At 51.2% G+C, this 21,838-nt stretch overlaps 1 protein-coding gene across 5 annotated transcripts; it reads left to right on the top strand.

Annotated features, from left to right (window-relative positions):
• Positions 1 to 630: 630 nt before the first annotated feature.
• Positions 631 to 21,378, top strand: Nkain4 (Sodium/potassium transporting ATPase interacting 4). Of its 5 annotated transcripts, NR_190889.1 has the most exon segments (8): positions 631 to 744; positions 5,661 to 5,897; positions 10,573 to 10,710; positions 10,969 to 11,049; positions 11,941 to 12,138; positions 18,944 to 19,004; positions 20,140 to 20,224; positions 21,110 to 21,378. NR_190889.1 is itself a non-coding variant. In NM_001399301.1 (7 exon segments), coding segments are annotated over 7 exon segments (627 nt in total). In that variant the 5' UTR covers positions 631 to 690; the 3' UTR covers positions 21,120 to 21,378.
• The last annotated feature ends 460 nt before the right edge of the window (positions 21,379 to 21,838 follow it).

The raw sequence follows: 21,838 nt of genomic DNA, 5'->3' as shown, positions 1-21,838 counted from the left end.
CTGTACCAGGTCGGGGCTTCTAGAAGATGAGGAGTCTTGGAGACTTTCACACTGAAAACACTTCATTCACAGGGTATCTCTGAACCTCCACAAGAACGGAGTTTGATGTCAACAGTGCAGAGGTGTAAGTCCCATCAGAGGATTCGGAGCAGAGACAGAAGCCAGGCCAAAAGCTATCTGGGGTAGACACAGTTGCTGATTATTCTTTTATGAGCATTCTGGGACAGACTCGTTGACAGATCAAGTCTGTCTTGTGGCCACTGTTCAGCCCTGAGCTGCTCTATGCTGCCGGAAAGCCCTGTCATCGCCGCTTTAAGAAGGGGTCTCGCGCCTCCTCTCCGGACCGCTTGAAGCCCCTAAGGGCTGCAAGGACCAGGGGTATCTGAGCGTGGAGACAGACACAGCGCAGCTGTTACCCAGAGCTGGAGAGAGGGGGTGGGTGGGCGGGGTCCATAGAGCGGGTGGGCAGAGGCGGGACCTAAAAGGAGGGGCGGACAGGGCTGGGGTCTACTAAGCTTACCCGAGACAAGATCCCGTTGGGGCGGGATCTGCAAGCTGGAAGGAGGCGGCGTTTTCAGGGGCAGGCAGAGGAATGGGGGTGGGGGGTGGGGAGGGTGGACAGAAGATTTCTCACGCGGAGGACTCCGGCCCCCTCTGGCAGCAAAGGCTCCAGCGGGCGAAGTGAATACCATGGGCTCTTGCTCCGGCCGCTGCACACTTCTTGCGCTCTGCGCTCTGCAGCTGGTGAGTCCGGGTGTCCTGCGTGGCTCTCCGGACCTGCACCAGCCTCGGGTGGCTCATGGGATGACGGCTTGGACTTAGCTGCTGCGGCCGATTTTCTGGCTGCCAGGCGTGCGAGGGGAGCTGTCACGGTGCGGGATCCTGGCTGTGCCCTGCTGTGTTTTCTTGGGGAGTAGCTGCTGTCCCCCCTGCTGGCGGGGACAGGTGCTGGGTAGTGTCAGGGGGCCCCGACCGCTAGGAACAAAAGCCTTCGGGAGGGCTGCCCCAGGAGCTGTGCTCAGGTCCAGAGTGCCTGATTGGGGACGATATTGCTTTTGATGCCTACATGCCACAAAGGCGCCTGCGGCCGGGAAATGCAAGCGCGGGTGTCTTACTACTGCGGCACAAGGGGCTGGCGAGCCAGCAGCAAAGTTCAGTGTCTTGAGTGTGGACTTTAGAGTCGGATGTGCTGCAGAGTGTGATCATTTGATGCGCCCAGCTTGTGCGCAGGCACAGACTACCTTGGAGTCTCCCAACCTCCCTGGGCCTGTAAAGGGAAGGGGCTCTGAGGCCCAGATGCTTATGGTTGAGCCCAGCTCCACTAGTTGGAAAGCCTTGTCAGAGAACTTGGATGAAGCTGAACAACTTTGCAGCTCTCCCTGAGCTTGGAGCCTGGAATCTGAGGCTGATGGAAGACGGGGCTAAAACAAAGGTCGCTGGGGAAACTCCTTTGCTAAATGCTAATGAGTCCTGAGTATCTGGTCTTAAAAAGGAAATGTAGCTTTGTTGTTTCTGGGTTGGGTGCGGGCCTGGGCCCAGCTGAACTAGGTGCCTCCTCCCTGGTTGAAGTTGGAAGGCCCCTGAGGAAGAAGTTGTTTTTAAGACACTTTAAGGCATTTGGTGTTTTGTCCTCCCAGCAACACAGGCAGTGTCTTGTACCTCCAGGGACAGCCAGGCATAATATAGGATTCCAGGGAGGTCCACGATCCAAGTCTTTACTGGTCTGCTGGTTTCTACCGCGCAAGTCAGACTTAAGAGGTCTGCCTCCAGTCTTGGAGCAGTGTTGAGAGCTGTCTTTCTGTGAAGGGATCCCTCAAGGGGAAGATGGAGAAAAGTTCTGCAGGATGACCAGGTAAAGGACAGGGATAATAAGTTCAATTCACTGGCTCAGGCTTAGAGCCTGCCCCATGTGGGAGTCAAGAAACAAAGTTGCTTTGTGAGGGGGGAAGACTTTGGTTTCCTTGCCCTGGGTTTGACGTGAGTGTTCTCTGACCTGTAGCTGAGAGAAGCAGGTACTTCTGCCACCTCTAGTTCAGAGATGTGGCCTTGGGGTGAGCGAGGGTAAGATGAGGGCCTGTTACTTCTGTTTGACCTCTGTCTGCAAGTAAGAGGAGAGGGGTCATTTCAGTGCTTGGGTTGTAGGGCTTTCCCCTGGACAGGGCTTCTCAAACACAGTCTTAGCCAAGACAAGCCCCAAGGACTTTGTTGAGCTGTACTGAGCCCTGTACCCTTGCTTTGTCCAGTAGGGCCACAGCTGAACCGCCCCAGGAAACTGTCAAGGGTCTTTTGTCTTGCACTGGCTGGCAGTTGGGGGCGGGCCACCCTCCTCAGCCTCTGGGCAGAACAGGCCCAATACCACCCACTGCTCTGGTCTCTGCTTTCCAGTGGGGAGCAGAGGAAGCTGGGAGTAGCATGGGGGTCCTGAGGCCTTCCCTTTTTTTTGACAAGCGTGAGAGTTTTCTTGTTACCAAGTTACTGGACAAAGGACCCAAACAACTCTCCCTTGAAGAACAGCAGGAATTTTGTGGGCTATGAGCCAGCACTATGCTGAGACCATTCCCAGCCCTCACTTTGCTGTGATGACAAGACAGAAGATTCGGGGCCCATGAAAGGGTCTGCAACTAGATTCTTCAGGGCTACTAGCTCTAAATCTCCATGCGATGGGAGACTCACACATGACTGTAGAGCTTCTGGGCATGTTAGCTCAGAAGTGAGAGGATGCGTCAGTACTCTCCTCTCTTTCAAGGTTTGCCATTGCTGAGGCAGCCAAGGGGCTGGCAACTCTTCAGACTGAGGTCCTGCAGCAGATATGTGCATCTGACCCAGCATCCAGTTGGGGCCTCACAGGATGGTGCCTTGGGTTTCTTAGTGGACCAAAGTGGGTATCTTCATCTCCCCTTTCTTTTTCTCCCCCAGTGGGATGAAGACCAGTCAGATTCAATCATTCATAAAGAGGCTGGCCTGGTTTCTGTCCCCCGGTGCTGCCCCCCTCCCATTTGTAATTTTATGTGCAGGGCTCCTCCAGGAACTAACTAGAGAGGCTTTCTGAGATGGAGACAGCTGGCTCCAATGCTTGAGATCCATTCTAGATCACGCATTTTCAGATTGTGTGCCTGTGATTAGTGCCTCTAACAGTAGAAAGGAACAAGCAAGTCACACAGCCCACTGTGTGACTTCTCAGGACAAGTCCATCGTGGGGAAGGGGAAAGGCCATCACTATCTGCCTGGGCCCGGGGCAGGAGCGTGCAGGGGTGGAGACCCCGAGCGCTGCCTAAAGGAGGGATGTCTCTGTTCCGGAAGCTGAGAGGGCGCACAGGGCTCTGAGATGGTGGTGGAGGCAGGAGGGGTGAAGGTAGATGGATAACTTGAGTGAGGGGCTTGGTGCTCAAAGGCTGGGGCTCTTAGAGCCTCCCTCTATAGGTCAAGAGCAGCCTGTGACCGTGGTTCCATCAACAGTCTCTGTCTCGAACATTCAAGCAGGCCTCCGCTGTCCTCCATTTTATAGAGTTGGTGTAGACAGTCATCTAGAGCCTCCTTAAGGGAGATTCTCACTGTTTGTGGATGTTCCATAGAATGCTCTTCTGATGAAATGAGAGCAGAGGAAATACCCATCCAGGGCTTGTCCTGACAAATCTGATGATGGAGGGGGGGGAGGGTCCTGAGTGCCTTCCCAACAGCTATGTGTCCAGTAACACTAGGAATTCAGCAGTGAGCTAGGGGTACAGCTAGTGGACCAGTGATTGGCTAGCAAGTGCAAGGTCCTGGGTTTGATTCCATGATTCCAGCATATCTCTCTCTCTCTCTCTCTCTCTCTCTCTCTCTCTCTCTCTCTCTCTCTCTCACACACACACACACACACACACACACACACACACCTCAGCTTGGAAGAGTTGGAAACATTGCGTTCCTTATGTTTCCTGGCCCCTACTGACACTCTGAGACTGTCTTCTGAGCTCTGTCACAAATGTACGCTGCTTTCTGTTGCCTTCTGGGAAGCTGAGGGCAGAAAGGGCATGAAAAGGGAGGACCTGTAATTCTCAAGGCCCTTTCTTACCCCTATGAATGCCCCAGGGTGGCATCTCCATCATTTTGACAAAAGCCTCAACTGAAGTTTAGAATCTGGACATGCCTTGGGACACGGATCCAGAACCCAACAGTTCTGGGAAACTCTGACAGAGAAGCTGGGGAGGGGCAGGCATTTCCAAGGTGCCAGAAAGTCAGACACCAGAGGTCCCTGTAAGATTATTGGAGCTGTTGATTTCATAGGGTCATGGCAGCTATGTAGACTCCCTTGTGGTGCAAGGTACTAGGTAGGCAGAAGACAGACAGCATATGGGAGGGGTAGTATGTCAGACCTCTTTAGAAGGTTGTGCTGGTGGGCACCAGTCATTCTGCAAGTTTATTGTGGCCTCAATGTGCTATGCTTGGCTGCTGTGCTTGGCTTGTACTCCATGTCAGGAACATTGTAGGGAGGGTCAGCAAATGCTGGGCATGCAATAGAAAGGAGTTGGCTGTGATGTAGATGGCCACGGAGAGAGAGGAGGATATGAGTAGATTCTCAGATCAACAGGAGAGAAGGGACCTTGCCTGCCAGGCAAACTCTGGTTGAAGGACTGGAGAATCAGGCAGCCAGGGTCAAGGCCTTTCCAGCAGAACACTGGGCCCATTGGGCCAGGGCAGCTTGTGACAGCTGGGAGAGTAAGTGCAAGTTTTGTATAACAGAGGGAGAAAGCTGGTAAAGGGTTAAGTGTGTCTGAGATACCAGGTCAGCGCTAATAAAAGGGTGCTGGGCATACAGGTTGCAGTGATATGGGGTACAGATATACTTCAACCATGGGCTCTGAGGCCTTAAACTCAGTCTGACCATTGAGATTCCATCTTGCAAGGGCTCTTGGCAGAAGCAAGGCAAGGCTGACACCCTACCTTGGAGGTTTGTGCTACTCCTCAGGAAGGGTCTCCAGTGCATATTCTCCTCCTGGGGACAGGAGAATGGCATGCGGGGTAACTCCCTTCTTGAATACCCCTCCTCATTCCCTGCTCAGGGAACAGGCCGTGACTGACAGTCCCAGGGTTGCTGAGCGCCTGAGTCAAGCTCACTGAGTCTCTGTGACCCCCACATTCCAGGCCTAGAGCCACCAGGGTGTGTCTGAGCTGAGGGAGGGGCAGGTTCTGAAGGAATTTGGCAGATCACAGAAAGAATCTCCCTCCCCAGAGAAGTTATTAAAATCACCCCCACAGGACAGCAAGTCTGGGAACAGCAAGACAGGAAGCACTATGGACTTTCAGTCGCACTGACTGGGTCTGTCATTAGGCTTCTCCCTGACTTCTGCTGCATAATACACATGTGCTCACACAGGCACGTGCAGGTGTACTCACACACCCGCATGCGGACATGTGTACGCTGGGCGCTGTATTTCATGCAGACATGCGGCTCATGTATGGCTCCACTTGCTGGCATTTCAGGCATTCTCTGGTTACTTCTGGGGTCACAGCGTCTCTCAACAAATAGTCTGGACTCAGAATCCGGAGAGCCATTGGAATGGATGCTGAGGGACTGTTTCTGCCATGTGTTGGAAGTCCAGACAGTCTGAGGAGATGAGGCCTTATCCCTCCTATCTGCTGTGTACAGCCCTGGACCTGACCATTTACTTGTCCAACAGAGCATACCTTCTGTGGGAGGAAAAGAGGCCAGGGACCCTGTGAGCAGCCACAGAGATTCTCCTAGACTCAAGCTGTGAACAGAAGAGGCCCAGACCATCCCTAGAAGGGGGTACAGAGAGCACAATAACCCACACTCAAGACCCCTGTGGCTGTGCAACAACTGCAGTGGGGTAGTCAAGGCCTGGCCAGGGATGCCGTCACCATGGTTATAATCCTCACTTCAAATGCTGTGCTGGGTGAGTATTGGCATTGGTTGACCCTTGAGCTCCAGCGCCCTCTAGGGAAGTCAGCAAGACTGTCTTCTTGTTGGGACGCACCTGTAGCTGATTCTCCCACACAAAGGCTTCTGGGTTAGTCATCCTTCTCTGATGCTTCTCTGGTGACCATGGGATGTACACTGGCTCTGGTGGCACAAAGTCTCTTGGGAAAGTGTCTTAGGCAGTGTGACCTCCTAAAGTCTTTAGTCCTTCTACTCAAGTGGTATTAGTTTATGTTTGTAAAAGGGTTTTTTTTGGGGGGGGCGGAGGACTTCTGCCTGCTGCTCCATCCCCTTGTCTTGGTGAAGGTTTCAGGAAGGGTGTAGATAGCTTGATGCGGGGGTTGGGGGATCCAGACCTCATACTTTCTTTCCTCATCGCTGTGACAAAATGCTTGACATGAACAATCTCGGGGAAGAAAGGTTTTATTCTGGTTCATGGCTTTGAGTTCAGCTCATAGCTGGTAAGTTATGGCACAGCAATGGCTCCCTTTTTGTACTGGGAGCATGTCACAATGGCTGTTCATGTGGCTCTAACCAGGAACCTGGGAACTGAAGTTGAGCACAACCTTCAAAGGCCTGCCCTTTGTGACTCGCTTGTACCAGTCAGGTCTGACTTCCTGAGAATCTTAAGGACACTGCCTCCTAAACCAGTGTACCAACGGGAGAACAAACATTTAAACATGAGCCTGTAGGGAACTTTCAGATTCACCGCTAACACCTGGGTCGCCGACTGTCTCCATCTACGCTGTTTTCCTGAGACTGTTGAAAGTCACACAGTTGGGTTTCTTCCACACTCTGGTATGATGTGTATCTCCCTGTGTAGTCCCAGCACTGTTTCAACGTTAAGACTCTACCTGATGCATTACCACAGGGCTCTGTTGAGGTGGCTGCTCCTGAGCTGTCCTTCTTGTCTTTGGCCTCTAAGACTTGCTGCAGCTTCTGCTGTGCACAGTGTTGGTAGCTACAACATCTGACATGCCTATGTGGGGCCAGTACCTATAAGCAACTGCTCTATATACTGTATAGGCCAAGCATGGTCTGGCACCCCTGTAGGAGTGGAAAATCCCTACCTCATATTCATGGTCCAGAAAGGACTAGTCAGGGAAGATAGTGCTCATCTCAAGCAAGAGGCTCAGGGAGACCCTGGGACCAGCTATGTTTGTGTCACCCCAACCCCAGCCCATGCTCAATGCCCGCAGGCAGAGCAGACTCTTAACCAACCCTGGGAGGATTCTTGGCATATTCCAATGAGAAAAGTATCCTGGCTGACACACCAACTCCCAATTCCTTAGAGATGATGTAGCTGCAAGGCAGACAAATGATTCCTTGTAAAAATAAGCAAAGATCTTGCAGAGCTCCCCAGTGACCCCCTATGTGCATGGCTACCATGCGAAAGGCATGTGAATAAAGAGGTGAGAGCCATCGGCTAGACCAATGGTGTCTGCCCATGCAGGGTTACTGATGACCCATCAGCGTAAATAGTCTGTCAGGACTAACAGGAGCCAAAAGTTTGGCCAGTCAGCTCTCTGTCGATCCTGGGAAAGGACAGAACTGAGAACTGATCCTTGAGAACTGCCAGTTGGGAATTTTTTTTCCACTGGGGACTGCTCCAGTCTCCACGTGCATCTTTAAGGGGTTTACCCGCCTCCAGGAGGTTAGCATCTCCAAGGGCTAGCAATAGAAGGGCTCTTTAGAGGTGAGAACTTGGCTTCCTCCACCAACAGTTGGGATCATGAGACATGCCACAGACCCATTAGGAGCCAGCAGGCGTGAGTGCTTTGTGACCCGAGAGAAGACAGGATACGTTAACACTTGGACAGAAGAGGGACACTCGAGCGTGAATGTTCTGTGACAGGAATAAGGGGCGCAGAGGGAACTCTGACAGGAGTTGGGGACAACTGGTGTGAGCACCCTGATGGGAGATGGGGCAGAGGGGATGAGTTCTCTGTACAGGAGGAGTGGATGGGTCTGAGAACTCTGTGATTAGCCAGAGGGCAGTAAGTGTGAACACTTTGTGGTTTTTGTGGGGCCGTTCTTAAACTGATTCTGCTGGACCATTCTTGGTGTTCATAGGAGGTCTGCCCTTACCTCTCCACTTGGCAGACCAAGTCACCCAGAGAAACCTAGACTCCTGCAGAACATGCTTATTGACAGTCCTCTTTTGAGACTTCTTTGGACATAACCCACACTTCTGGTCCATCCACAGTTGTCATGGCGACGCCAAAGCATGCCCAATTGCAGATATATTGCAGATAAAGGGTGCTGTCAGCACACTTTAGGGGTCAGTCCCATCACACAGACCCCAAGCAGCAGGGAGAAACTGGACTGATGTTAGTGTCTATGGCTATCCAACCTAGTAACCAGATTACTCAACTCAAACTTGACACAAGGCATAAAAGGTCATGTGGAGATGAAGGGAGTCTGTGCCCCCATGGAAGCCTTGGCTTTCTCTTGATCTCAACTTTTCCAGCCTTGGAAGGGGCTTCAACATTGTAAGCAGACCTGCCTTAGGGTTCCTATTGCTGTAATAAAACACTATGACCATAAACAACTTGGGGAGAAAAGAGTTTGTTTCAGTTTAAAATTCCCAGGTCATACTCCATCACTGAGGGAGGTCAGAGGACAAACAGGGAAGGAGGTCAACGCAGAGGCAGAGGCCATGGAGGGGTGCTACTTACTGACCTGCTCCCTACAGCTTGCTAATTGGACTTTCTTACAGCTCCCAGGGCTACCCACCCAAGGTGACCACCTACAATGAGCTAGGCCCTTCCACATCAATCATCAATTGAGAAAATGCACCACAGGCTTTCCCTCAGGTCAATTTGTTGGGGACGTTTCTGCGGTTGAAATTCTTTCTTCTCAATAGACTCTGGCTTGTGTCAAGTTGACAGAAAACTAGCTATAAGACCTCGAACTCAGAGACCTGCCTGCATCTGGTGCTCAGATTAAAGGCATAAGCCACCACCACCAGGCACAGAAGCCAGTATCAGTCGGGGAATGTCTTAGCTTTTCCAGCTACACAGATCTGATTGCTGCTACACAGAAGTCCAGTGAACGTCACAGGCTCAGCCAATGTGTTGCCTCTTTAACATTGCTTCTCTTCCAGAGGTAGTCCATCCTTTTTAGTCCTTCCTGGACAAACTTGTGTCATCCCAAGCGCAGTGGTTCCAGAGAAGATGTTAGAACACAGTGTAATTAGCCATGCTTTCTCTTCCTTCACCTAAGCCTGCTCAAGGAATGGAGCCCAGTGAAGGATGGGTGGGTGAGTGGTGAATGAAGGATGGAAACATGAATGGAAACAGGAAGGAATGTGTAGGTAGATAAAGGAATGGGTAGATGAATGGATGGTAGGTGAATGGATGGATAATGGATGTGCAAACGGTTAGGTGGATGGATGCCTTAGAGTCTCGATTCTACTGGGCATAAGTTTGTTTTCCTCAACTATAAAACATGTTCCTTGTATATAATCCATTCTTTCCCATTGATCTCTCTGTCTACTTGGGTAGAGGGTATTATCTTCAGAGCTACAGCATCTCGTGAGTGTCCCCAGAATAGAAGTGTAGCCAGCCCATCAGGATAAGAGCCGTCTTATCCACAACGGTCTCCAGGACAACCATAGAGAGATTAGTTACCAGGAGACATGGATTCTCTGGGCTTCGTGCTTAGCACCCCGTGTAGGCTCGGATCTCATCTGCTACCAAAACGGTTGGGCAGTACTTTAGGATCTGTACTTCTTGTTTATGTCACCACCAACCCCCAGGTAGAACAGCCTTGGGTATGAGGCAGTCGTGATGGTGCATGACTTTAATCATAGCACATGGGAGGCAGAGGCAGGTAGATAGATATCCGTGAGTGTGAGGCTGTTCTGGTCTACATAATGAGTTCTAAATGAAAAAACACAAAATGAAAAGGAAAGTACATGACTGGTCCTAGGCACGGTGGAAGAGAAGGTTTATTGTAAATAAAAAGGAGAGCACAGCCAGAGGCAGGGACATCTGGGAACATTCAGAGTGGACGTGACCCTGATCCATGTGAGGAGAGTAGGGAAGGGAGAGGGGAGAGCCAGCCCAAGAGGCCAGGAGGGTAAAGAGCAGACAAAAGGGCCAGGTAACCAAAGTAGCTGGGGGAAGGCAGCCCAGCTCCTGGGTTGGGGAGTTCAGGTTGGGGGGTAGAGAATGCCAGGTAGGGACCAAGGAATTCTGGGAGAATCTGGGGTTCACTTTGGTATGTTAAATAGGCACTTAAACTGTTAGTCAGGGTTTGAGACCTAACAAGTCCCTGGATAGCCAGGACTGCGTAGAGAGACCTTGTCTCAAACAAACAAAAATCAAAAACAAAAAACAAAACCAACAAAAACCCCCCACACAACAACAACAAATAACAAAAGCAAAAACAAAACAATAAACCTCTGTGCTTTGGGTCTGGGGACAAGGAAGGAGCCTGGTTCCTCCAGTGGTGACATTTGGGCTGGTCAAACTTGATTTTTGCTGGAAAGGCCACATCATAGGCACGTGATACTGCTCAGGGTCATGGCCGAGAAGGAGTTTGTGGCCCACCTGGTATAAAATAGGTGTGAAGGATGCTTAGGAGGGAGGGAAAACCTGAGGTGGTCCATTAGTGTCCACTGTCCCTCATAGGCCACCTGTTCTTAGGTCACAGTTCTGGAACGGCAAGTGTTTGACTTCCTGGGTTACCAGTGGGCACCCATCCTGGCCAACTTTGCCCACATCGTCGTGGTCATCTTGGGGCTCTTCGGCACCATTCAATACCGGCCACGCTACATTGTGGTGGTGAGTCGCTGTGTTTGGCAGCCTCTATGCAAGTAGTATTGGTAGCAGCTTAGGCAGGATATCTGTCCAGGGTGGCTATCTGTCCAGGGTGGGCTTAAGGAAGCATTTCCAAGCTTAGCGTTGGGAAGGTCAGACTCAGGGAGCCCCGACATTGCCACAAGTTCAAGGGCTTTCTTCCAAGGGGTTGGAGAAAATCAGATATCCACTCTGTGAAGCTGCTGGGTTCAACTTCTACCCTGTTCTTCTTGGTCTCCCTAGTATGTGGTATGGGCAGCTGTCTGGGTTACCTGGAATATCTTCATTATCTGCTTCTACCTGGAAGTGGGGGGCCTCTCAAAGGTGAGTAAATGTGGGAAGGGGCTCATCTACTGGGTCTTGGCCAGATCACCATTTGACACTTGGTCCAGTTCACTGCATGCTCCTAATGCTAATGGGCACTTGATACACAGTGCTGGCCACAGCACCAGGACAATTTTGGCTGTGATCAATGCCTCAGTAGTTTGGGAGGACTGTTTCTCGGGTGGTAAGGGCTGCTGGTAAGACACTGTGGGTGTCAGTGTGCCAGGACCTCGGGCTGGGTAGCACAGAGGGTGGGAGTTCTGGAAGAGGGCAGGAATTCTGGAAAAGGGCCTTGGAACCAGGCAGTACCAGGGAGGAGTTGGGACTGAGCAGACAACTGGCAGAGGTGTGTAGGTAGCGCCTTCTCAGGGATGGTGGGATTCGGGAACAAGCAGAGACTTTCCTCTTGTGGCCACACTTAGTCTTCTGCCCTGGCCAACTGCTAAGTGCCACCCAAGGAAGCCCTGGGCTGGTACAGCTGTGTTCTCCTACGCTAAAGAGACATGTGGTGGTGTGGTGGACTGAGCTAGCCCTGACTGGGCTTATGCCAGTTACAGTTAGGAAGTAGCTTACATGAGGCCCAAAACCCACTGTGGCAGCTTTGGCCAGGGACATAAAGGTTTTGAGGAAACTGGATACTGTAATAATGAGTCCTGAGGTCTTCCTCAGGCAGAAGGCCTTCCTGGAGGAAGGGGTATGAGGGTTGAGTGCCAACAAAATCAGGCTTTCCCCCTTTAGGAATAGTTTTGGGGACACTTGTTCCTGCCTCTCACAGCGGGAACCCAAAAGGAAAGGGTGGAGAGAGACAGGACACATCATCATCCCCACTTCAGCCTGTGGTTGGTAGAGACAGGCTGCCTCCTGATACTAACTTTTCCTCTTTGTTCCCAGGACAGTGAACTTTTGACCTTCAGTCTCTCCCGGCATCGTTCCTGGTGGGAAGAGTATGGGCCAGACTGTCTTCACGAGAAGGCGGCCACAGCTGGCCTGGGTGCACTGCACGGACAGTCCGTGGTGGTGGGTCCTGGCTGTGGCATGGTGCACAGCTATGTGGAAGCCCTGCACAGTGGCCTGCAGATCCTGCTAGCGGTGAGTGTGGGGTCAGGCACCCAGGCTGGGTTTTGTTTTACCTGGGGCAGAGTCAGGACCTTTCCTTCACACAGAGGAACTAGCTTTCCCCCTCGTTAGGTGGCACTGCCCCCATATCTTGCAAGAAGTGCAGGAGTCGGGGTGGACTTTTAACCTCCGTAGTCACTGTTTCTGTTGCTGTGAAGGGGCACCATGACCAATGCGACTCTTATGAAAGAAAGCATTGGATTGGGGATTTGCTGACAGCTTCAGAGGTTTGGTCCATTATCCTCATGGTGGGGAGTGTGGCCGCAGACAGGAAGGCAGGGAGCTGGAGAAGTAGCTGAGAGCTACACCCTGATCCAAAGACAGAGAGAAAGAGACTGCGCTTGCCATGGGCTTTTAGAACCTAACCCCGGTGACACACTTCCTCTGACAATGTCCCACCTCCCAGACCTTTGAAACAGTACCTCTTCCCGTTGACTAAGCATTCAAAACATGTGAGCCTGTGGGGGCCATTCCTATTCAAACCACCACACAGCATCACTGTTCGTGTGAGACAGGCTCGGAGGCAGAATCAAACTTCAGTCTCTGACGCTGCTGCAGTGTAGCAACCAGAAACAGCAACGGCAAAGGTGAAAATGGGTGCTCCTCTATCTCCCTAGCAGAGGAATAGAACAGGCAAGGGTGGAGGCTGACCTCAACAGGACTGTGAAAGGGAGCTAGAAACCCCAGACCAGCCAATAAGGCTGCAGATGGGCCCTACTGATGCCACTATTTAATCCCAACAGGTATGGTCATTAGGATAACACTTCGATGCTTTTCCATGAGTCTCAGGGCCCTTGGGAATAGTTCACAAGCTCTCATCTCCCAGGAGAGAAGGCAGGGGAGGGGACACACGCCCTGGCACACAGTGGGCTGACTGGGTTGGCCGTGAGCCCACAGCTCTGAGAAATCTGCCACAGAACAGATGCCGTGAGACGGGGAACCGTGTGGGGATCTGGCAAATTTCCCAGCACCGTGAGATATCACTGCTCTCCAGGAGTCCTGCTCTGTGAGCAGCAGAACGGTTCTGTAACCAAGTAGCTCCTATATCAGATGTGGAGCTGAAGGCTTCTAGGTAACTTTCTCACCACCCTAGTAGACATATAGAAAATTCTGTCACCAGCAAGTGACAGGTGCCTTTATCCTGTCGATGGGGACATCCCCCTGGACTCAGGTTTTCTACATTGAGCCTTGAGGGAGACACACGTTTCCTTGAGTTCCAAGAAGCTGAGACTCCACTATTTTCCATGTCTGTTCAGGAACCTGATCACAGAGAAAAGATCAAGGTAGCCTGATGGCACTCTACAGCTGTGATGGAGCAGAGTAGGAGGTTGAATTCAGGGGCGCAGGGCTTTGGGGTATCAGGGAACCTGAGGTTCTGAACCCCAAAGGCCTTTCCCCAGAGCCTTAGCCCATTTAGATTGCATTTAGGGAGCTGAACAGTGCAGAAAAAGTGCAGAAAAAGCAGTATGGGGAGAGGCCCAAGGAGGCATTTGAGAGACTGGTGCTGAGGCTGGGTTCCTGCTGCACTGTCTTGCTGCCATGGCAACACAGGTGGCCCAAGCTTCAGCCTCCTTGCAAGACTTGATGTGGTCTACCAAGCACGGGAAGTTGTGGCATCTGTGGAGATGAGAGATACGTGGCCCGTGTGTTTGTTCTGAGACCTCATAGGGAATGCAAGGACTGAACCCAGGCTGCAATCTTCCTCAGCTAGCTATCTAAAGGAAGTACTGAGACAAACCCCCTTTCAGGAGTGGCAGATGGCAAGGAGACTATGTGTCCTCAGACTACCTATCAACAGCACCAGCTGTTAAAGACCAAGCCAAAGACACATGAGCCTTTCTGAAGAGCCCTTCATATCCAGAGTGGGCAGCAGGGGCATACAAACTCCCACTGTAGTCCGCAGCCCTCTCTTGCTCTCAAGGCCTCTCACACACTGCTCAGGTAGTCCAGGTGTAGAACACTCAGCCTCAGGGAACACTCTGGGTACAGTGCCAAGTCTGGGCTCCCTCCCTGTCAGTCATTGGACCTCTTACTGTATCCTAAGCTCTGTCATTCCAGGACAGAGCCTGGTGCAGCAGAGTGTCACATCCCGGTCAGTCTAGACCTGGGTGCTTTAGCTCTGAGTTTGGATTTGGGTTGGTGCAGGGACTGGAGTCCTGAGAAGACCAAGCAGATAATGACGCATGAACTCTGCCTGGATGTTCATGGAGAATGATGTCATCAGGAGCCTTTCCAAAGGCCAGTCAGGGCCCCATCCAGCCACTCCAGAGTACCTCAGCCTGCAGGGTAAGAGGCTACAGGAGCTGCTATAAATGCATTGAAGCCCAGTGAGCCTGGATCCCTATGCTTGGTTCCACCAGGCAAGATGGCCTGCTACCGCAGCATGGATCAGAGTAGGGCCCCACACATTCGGACTATCAGAGAGGCTGAATTCTGGCTTTATTTCTATAAAAGTCTATAATAACAACCAACCAGATAGGAGGAAGCTGGCATAGCGACACAGCTTACCATCCCAGCATGTGAGAAACAAAGAGAGGAGGACTCAAAGGAGGATCACCTACTCAAGGGAGGACCACCTAGTACAAGAAGAACCAGCTACTCAAAGGAGGATCATCTACTCAAAGTCAGGCTGGGTACAGAGCCAAACCATCTCTGGAAAATAAAATAGAACTGAGCTGTGATGACAGATCAGTTAGTAAGATGCTTGCTTTGCAAGCATGAACCTGAGTTTAGTCCCCCGGAACCCATGTGAAAGATGCTGGGCACCTGGACAGATGGCTCAGTGGGCAAGAGTGCGTGTTGACCTGGTACCATCACCATGTCTCAAGGCAATAAGGTGGAGGGTTCTAGGGCAGGTCACTTGAAGTTCTCTTTTGGCCTCCACATTCACTCACATTGCTGAGCACACATGTCTGTCCATCATACGTACACACATAAAAGAAATAATTATAGCATAGCCCTGGCTATCCCAGAACTCTGTAGATCGGGCTAGCCTCAAACTTGTAAGGATCTGTCTGCCTCTACCTCCCTCTCCCAAGTGCTGGGGTTAAACCACCACCACACCTGGTTCATTACATATAATAAATTGTATTTTAAAAGAGTAATGGTAGTGTGTACTTGTAATATCAGTGTTTGCAAGGTGAAGACAAGTGGTTTGTGAGGCTCACTGGCCAAGCCAGTCTTGCCTGTGGTGAATATCAGGTCAGTGAGAGATGTCTTTAAAAAAAATGAAGATGGATGATGCCTAAGGAATGACATCAAAGGTTGTTCATTTGCTTTCAAGTATACATGCACCCTCACACACAGGTACCCATAAAGATGCACGCGCGCACGCACGTGCACGCACACACACACACACACACACACACACACACACACACACATGCACACTAACATGCACATACATTAATGTAAAATAAATTGGCCAAAAGGGCTTAGAACAGAAACTTGCTCCGTCACAGCTCCAAGATCAGAGTCCAAAACTAAGGAATTAGTGGGGCTGGTTTTCTCTGGGACACTGAGGAGGGCAGTCCATGTGTTCTCTAATCATGGACCACAGCATTCTCTGGCCTAAGGAAGCATCAGCATCTCCACCTGTCACACAGCCTTTTCCCTACATGGCCGTCTCAGCACCCTCTCTCTGGTAAGAGCACCAGACTTTGGTTTAGGGTCACTTCACCTTATCTAACCACATGCTGACAGTTTGTGGACCCTATTTTTAAAAAATGACCAAATTCCAAGGCACCAGAGTTGGGCTTTGAGGTATGTGTAGCCATGGTTTAACACACCACTAAACACTTCTCACTTTGGGCTCTGGCCCCCGAGGACTGGATGTGGCAAGCCATGACCCGAGAGAACTTCCTCAGACCCTTTCCAAAGCTGGGTCCTGCCTGCAGAGAGGAGGAACATCGTGGCTTAGAGATGCACCTTGTTCTTGGTAGTTCATCATGAACTAGGAGTACATGCCCTTCTGAGAAGTAGTCCAGTGGGTCCCATCCATGCCAATCCTGCTCGCTTCTTTCACTGTCTCCAAGTCTGTGATGATCACAGAAACCAATAGGTGGCTTTTCCCAAAACCTCATCGTGACCCCGGTGAGGATACCATCTCCTAACTGTGTCCCACCCAACCATGGATTCACTGGTATTACACGAAACTAAAGAACGGCTATAGGGTTGGGGATTTAGCTCAGTGGTAGAGCGCTTGCCTAGGAAGCGCAAGGCCCTGGGTTCGGTCCCCAGCTCCGAAAAAAAGAACCAAAAAAAAAAAAAAAAAAAAAAAGAACGGCTATAGCTGGTGAACGTGAAATTGATTCCATAGACCTCTCTAGCACTGCTCAAATTAGTGAAGAACAGTGGGGAGAGAGACAGCTCCTGGGCCCAGGCGGTGGCACCTTTGTGGCTCTAGAGAATCATTTGACCTCTCCCTTCTCACTTATCATTTCTTAAAGTCAATGCCATCTTGATGGATGGACTCAAAGGGGTGGGAAGGAGAGGTTTAGGAAACTCTGGAGCAGCAGCCACAGTGGCACAGCCCATAGGATTGTCCATACCTTGGGCACAACCAGGTTCGACCGTGGAGAAGCCTGGTCACATCTTGTGGCTTCCAACCTTCCCAGTGTACACAGTGCTTGGTAAAGGTCAAGTTCACAGGACAATCAGCAGCTCATGGAAGAAATTGAATTCTATATCTGAGGGCATCCAAGATATAAGAAAGCATGCGGCAGACAGTGCAGGTAGCTTTGCGGTCCACACTACACCTCCACTACTCCCCTAGGCATCTTGCTTAAGTTCTGCCTTCACAGAGGGAAGCTGAAGTTATGTTTCACTCTAATATAACTCATGCAGAGAGGCAAGAGAGGATCCCAGTTGAACCCTAAACATGAAGGAGTACAAACATGGCCCTCATAGAAGAAAGAGCTGATTAGTCAAGGGTCTCTGTCAAGAGTTCTAAAATTGAAGACTCTGAAAAGACAGTGACTGGAAACTAGAAGGCAAACTAGAAGGGCAAATGAAAGTCATCTTTGCAGGGTGCAGAATGATTTTGGTGGAACTGGTGCTGGAGGAGCAAAATTCTGCATGCCAGTGGGGAGACAGCCTGCAGCCGTACCTTCTCAAGTGGGAATGCCAGTTCACACGTCTGGTCTGCTTTTGTACTTGTTTTTCCTGTAGAGAAGTGACATCTCTGTTGTCCACTCTGGATGGTAGGAGAGAAAGTATCAGACTTAGCTCTTAAAAGACCACCGGCAAGGAAGGGCCAAGGAGAGGGGAAGCTTCCGGAAGAGGGAGAGTAGAAAGATGTTCAGGGAAGATCTGGGTGAACAGGGTGGACAGACATAGTGGGAAGACAAGGCAAGAATGTGCAAGTAGGATGTCATGAACCAGAGGGGTATCTTGAGATAGATGCCAGCTTGGATGGCCTCTTCCCGAGGAGAACATGCCCATGTTTCAGCACCGTGGCCAGCTCTTCAGGGGGTGGGGGCAACCCTGGGGTGTGACCCTTCACCTCAGACAAAAGGCCATATGAGAGACATCTCAGGCTTTCTTCTCAGTGAGGAGGATGACTTCCAGGCTCGGTTCTGGACTCATTCCTAGGGTGCTGGAGTCCTCTAGAGGGACCACTGCCTGCACCTGAGCTGGGTAAGGTCTCACAGGCATTGAGCTCATGCATTTCCAGCTTTAGTCTGATAAAGTGCTGTCTGTCTCCTTTGACAGGAGGGTATGGTGTGTGGCCTCTTGGGAGGCTGCTGGGTCAGGCCAGTGTGAAACCATGGCCTAGAGGGTAAGTGAATCCCTTGAGGCTGCTTGTCGCTTTTGCAAAGGGACCTGCTGCATATCCAGAAAGTCCTGCTTCCTTCCAATCACACAAACTGGACACTGAACTGTCACCTCTACTGTAACTCGCAGTACTTTCACTGGTCAGGCCACTCCCAGCTGTGGTGTCCTGAGACATCCATCCACTCTGGCATCCAGAGAAGCTGTTATAGCATCTGCTTAGCTTTTGAAATATTCAGGTGCACCAATCATCCAGGGTCCCAGCAGGACACAGGCTTTCCCCCAGACCAAGCTGTTGTTAGGGGCTGGGATATATATGGTATAAATGTTATGTTGGGACACACAGGGGAAGTGCACTCTCCTGAGATTCATGTCTTGGGTCCTGAAATAATACACAGAGTGAGTGGCCAGCACCAGGGCAGGGAGGCAGTCTTGCAGGGAGTTCTGCTAGGTTCCCCACTAGACATCTTAATCAAAACACCAACCTGTCCACATAGCCAGCCTTGCATGCCAGGGACAGAGGCTAAATGTGGAAGGAGTGCCTGTGCCCTGGAATTCTGCTGGAACTGAGTGGAAGGGGCTCACAGGACATTTCGGGGTGACATGACGAATACAGACCTGAACATATAGTCTCAGAGGGCACAGGGCATGACCTTGCCCCCTCCGAACTACTTCTCAGGTGTCCATGTTCCATGGGAAAGTTCAACTCTGGTTTCCCATGTTTCATCTTCCAAGCCCTGAAATGGGAAATGGCTACTACCCTTCAGACTGCTGTGACCGCCCTCCTCACCCGTGTGGTGCTCACTGAGGAGTGTACCAAGGGAGAAGTGAGATATCTGGAATGTGGGAGCTTGGGAAGCAGTGCAGGTCAGTGTCCACCATTCCATTCTGTAGGGGAGGAAACAGAGGCTTGCAAGACGCAGGGATTTTGTCAGGTACACATGGAGTCCTCCGCACAGTCCTCGTAAAACAGGCTTGACATGTCTGGCCTCTCGGTGTCTTTCAGCTCCTGGGTTTCGTCTATGGCTGCTACGTGGTCAGCGTGCTTACAGAAGAAGAGGACAGCTGTAAGTGTATAGCTAACAGGAGAGACAACCTTGAGTGCTATGTTATCTTGCGTAGGGCTTGAAGGTGCCCCTTAGTGGTGCCCCCTGCCTATTGGGTCTTCATTTCCTGCCACAGGCCTGACCATAGTTGTGATAGTACAAAGATCTGAGGATTGGGGGGAGGGCTGTCTATGAAGAGGGGCCCAGCAGCCCTCAGGTCTAAGGACACTTATCTCCATGATCCCTACAATGGTGGTCCCAGGGAAGGTCTGAGTCTTCGGTAGCAAAGTCCATTCTGCCTGCCTGGCATCCATATTGATTGACACTTAGTATTAGGTGGGACCCAGACCCCTTTCAACTTAACTTTGATTTGCACTATAACACGGTAATGAATCAAGGCATCCCTTTGGGGACTCCCAATCTTAACATAGTCTCATGGGACGTCCCCACAGAGGAAGGATTGACAGGTGTGGGTGGGCAGTCAGGCGTCTTGTGGATAGAACCTTCCCCAGAGTCAGAATTGAAACTCAAAGCCATCTGCCCCAGAGAGTTAGACCATGGAGTCAGCTGTCTCCATATTTAAGAGGCTTGGGCTTGATTCTAGAGTCTGGTGAGGGATGGTCTCTTGAGTCTGGGGATCAAGGCCCCGGGTGCTGCCTGATTACCGACCGCACGCAGCTGGCTGCTGACGATGAATCAGGAGCTCCACCTGCTCTTTGAGTTCAGAACTGCACCCGCCTCTGAGCTTCAGAAATAACATTTTGCCCAGCAAGTGTGTGGGTAGCTTCACGGGGCAGGTGCTTGATGCTACTGAAGGCTACAGGATTAGTATCTGGGGAATTAGTGATTTGGAGAGTCTGGTGGGGTGGGGTGCAGCTCCATCCATGCTGGAGGGCTCTTGTTGACCTCCCCGCACCTGACACTCTTCTAGAAAAGTCCATTGTGATCGCAGAGCCAGAAAACTGTGCACGGTGCCCCCAGAGAGATCCCAGCAAGATTCGAGATACAACGGGGACTGATGAGGGTTTACACATGCACCCTTCACAGGCTCTGGCGACATCCCTCTAGTTAGGAATCTGCCACGGGGGAAAGTTTTCCATTCTGCCATCTTTTCCATCATTTGGGTTTTATTTTATTTGGGCTTGATTTCTTTCAGTTGATTTCATTGGTGGATTTGACCCATTCCCCCTGTACCATGTCAATGAGAAGCCGTCCGGCCTCTTGTCCAAGCAGGCATATTTGTAAGTATGGCCCACTCAGCCTGCGTTAGAGTGCTCACAGCACAAGGCTCTTCTTTTGGGGACTTTGCCAGGCATCTGTCTGTCAATCCATCTACCCATCTATCACTTCCTTAAGATCGTGCTCTGGTTAGGTGTCGGGGGTTGAGTGGCTCAAAGCTCGGCGGGGGTAGATTCTGTAATAACCAGGTCCCAGAGACTCAGGAACGGGGGAGATACCCCAGGGGTTTCACTTTTTCAGGAAGTGTAGAGGGTGTGGGTGTCTGTTTCCTATATTTGGCTGATTATATTTCCTCCTCCAAAGTGGCACCAGGGCCTTATAGATCCCATGGGCTATGCCCAGGCTTCCTGGTGGTCCCGGAATTGCAGTCAGAAGGGGCATCTAGGGGTTCCCTTGGTGACCTGATCCCAGAGAGTCCTAACACCCGACCTCAGAGTGTCCTCGGCTATCATGGATAATGGGTATCAGAAGTAGCAGGACTTCAGCTCCCAGGATGAATAACAGGAAATACAGAGCAGAGAAGGGGAGGAGCCCCTGCAGGCTGCCAGACGCATAGTCTTCAAAGTCTTGACAAACATGCTGCTAAGCCAAGCCTGGGCTCAATAGGTCTCCATGGTAGAGGCAGCAGCCTCTGTGAGATTTCCTTTCAATGGGGAATCTGACCAGGGTGAAACCCTTACTCCACTTCCAATCCCTGGCCCTGGCCATCAGAGTATAAAACCAGTACCTGTCCTGTGCATGGAGAAGCCTAGTCCCTGGCATGTTTTTGCTATGCTCTGAGCAACTATCCCTTTCTTGGTTTTGTGTGTTTTGCTTTTGAAGTTCTCCAAGAGAAAGGGCACGGTCCTGTCTCTCTCAGGTTCCCCTGACCTCTGCCTTCTCCACAGGCCTGCATAAGTGAGGGAATGGTCGACCCCGCTCCTGCAACCCAGCCTCAGCCACGGAAACAATGAGGAGACCCCGCCCGGGCCTGGAGTCGCAGCTCTGCTTCCCTGCCTGCCTAGCATTTTTTTCAAGTTCACCTTGGATACGAGTAAGGGGCGGGGGACACTGCAGGCCAGGGTGGCTACTGTGAGTTTGTAATTTCCCTTTTTTTTTTTTCTAAGAAAAAAAAATAAGAAAAAGAAAAGGCACAAGAGACTGCAGAAACAGACAATTCGCATCCCTGGTCTTCTTGGACAGCCGGTAGCAAACCTGGGCAGTTTCCCCAGGAGTCCTCTGGGTGCTCTGTTCTGGGGTCATAAGACTTGCAGACTATATACTGCTTCCAGGGGAAGGGCTTATCAGAGGACAGTAAGAAGGTTCAGCCTCAGTAGCAGGTCCCTGTTATGAGCTACCAAGATCCAAGAGTGACTAAGGCCTTAAATAAATCCTGAAGTACCCGAGCTGAAGGTCTTATTCAGGCAGAGGCCCTGGCCCCACCGAGACCAGTGGAATCCCTGGAGCTGGTCCAGGAGCCCTGCCACTCCCAAGCTAGGAGAGTCCCATGGGTGAAACGTGGAGCCTGGGGCTAGCACGTGGATTCCTCTTTGGAGAACACAGATAGCATCATTCAGAAAGACAGACCCTGGGCGAGCACCCTGAGAACACCTGCATATGAGGAAATACACAAGGCT

This window comes from Rattus norvegicus, chromosome 3 (assembly GCF_021556685.1).
Source record: "Rattus norvegicus strain SHRSP/BbbUtx chromosome 3, alternate assembly SHRSP_T2T, whole genome shotgun sequence".
In the NCBI taxonomy this organism is placed as follows: domain Eukaryota; kingdom Metazoa; phylum Chordata; class Mammalia; order Rodentia; family Muridae; genus Rattus; species Rattus norvegicus.
This window is presented reverse-complemented; position numbering and strand designations above follow the sequence as displayed.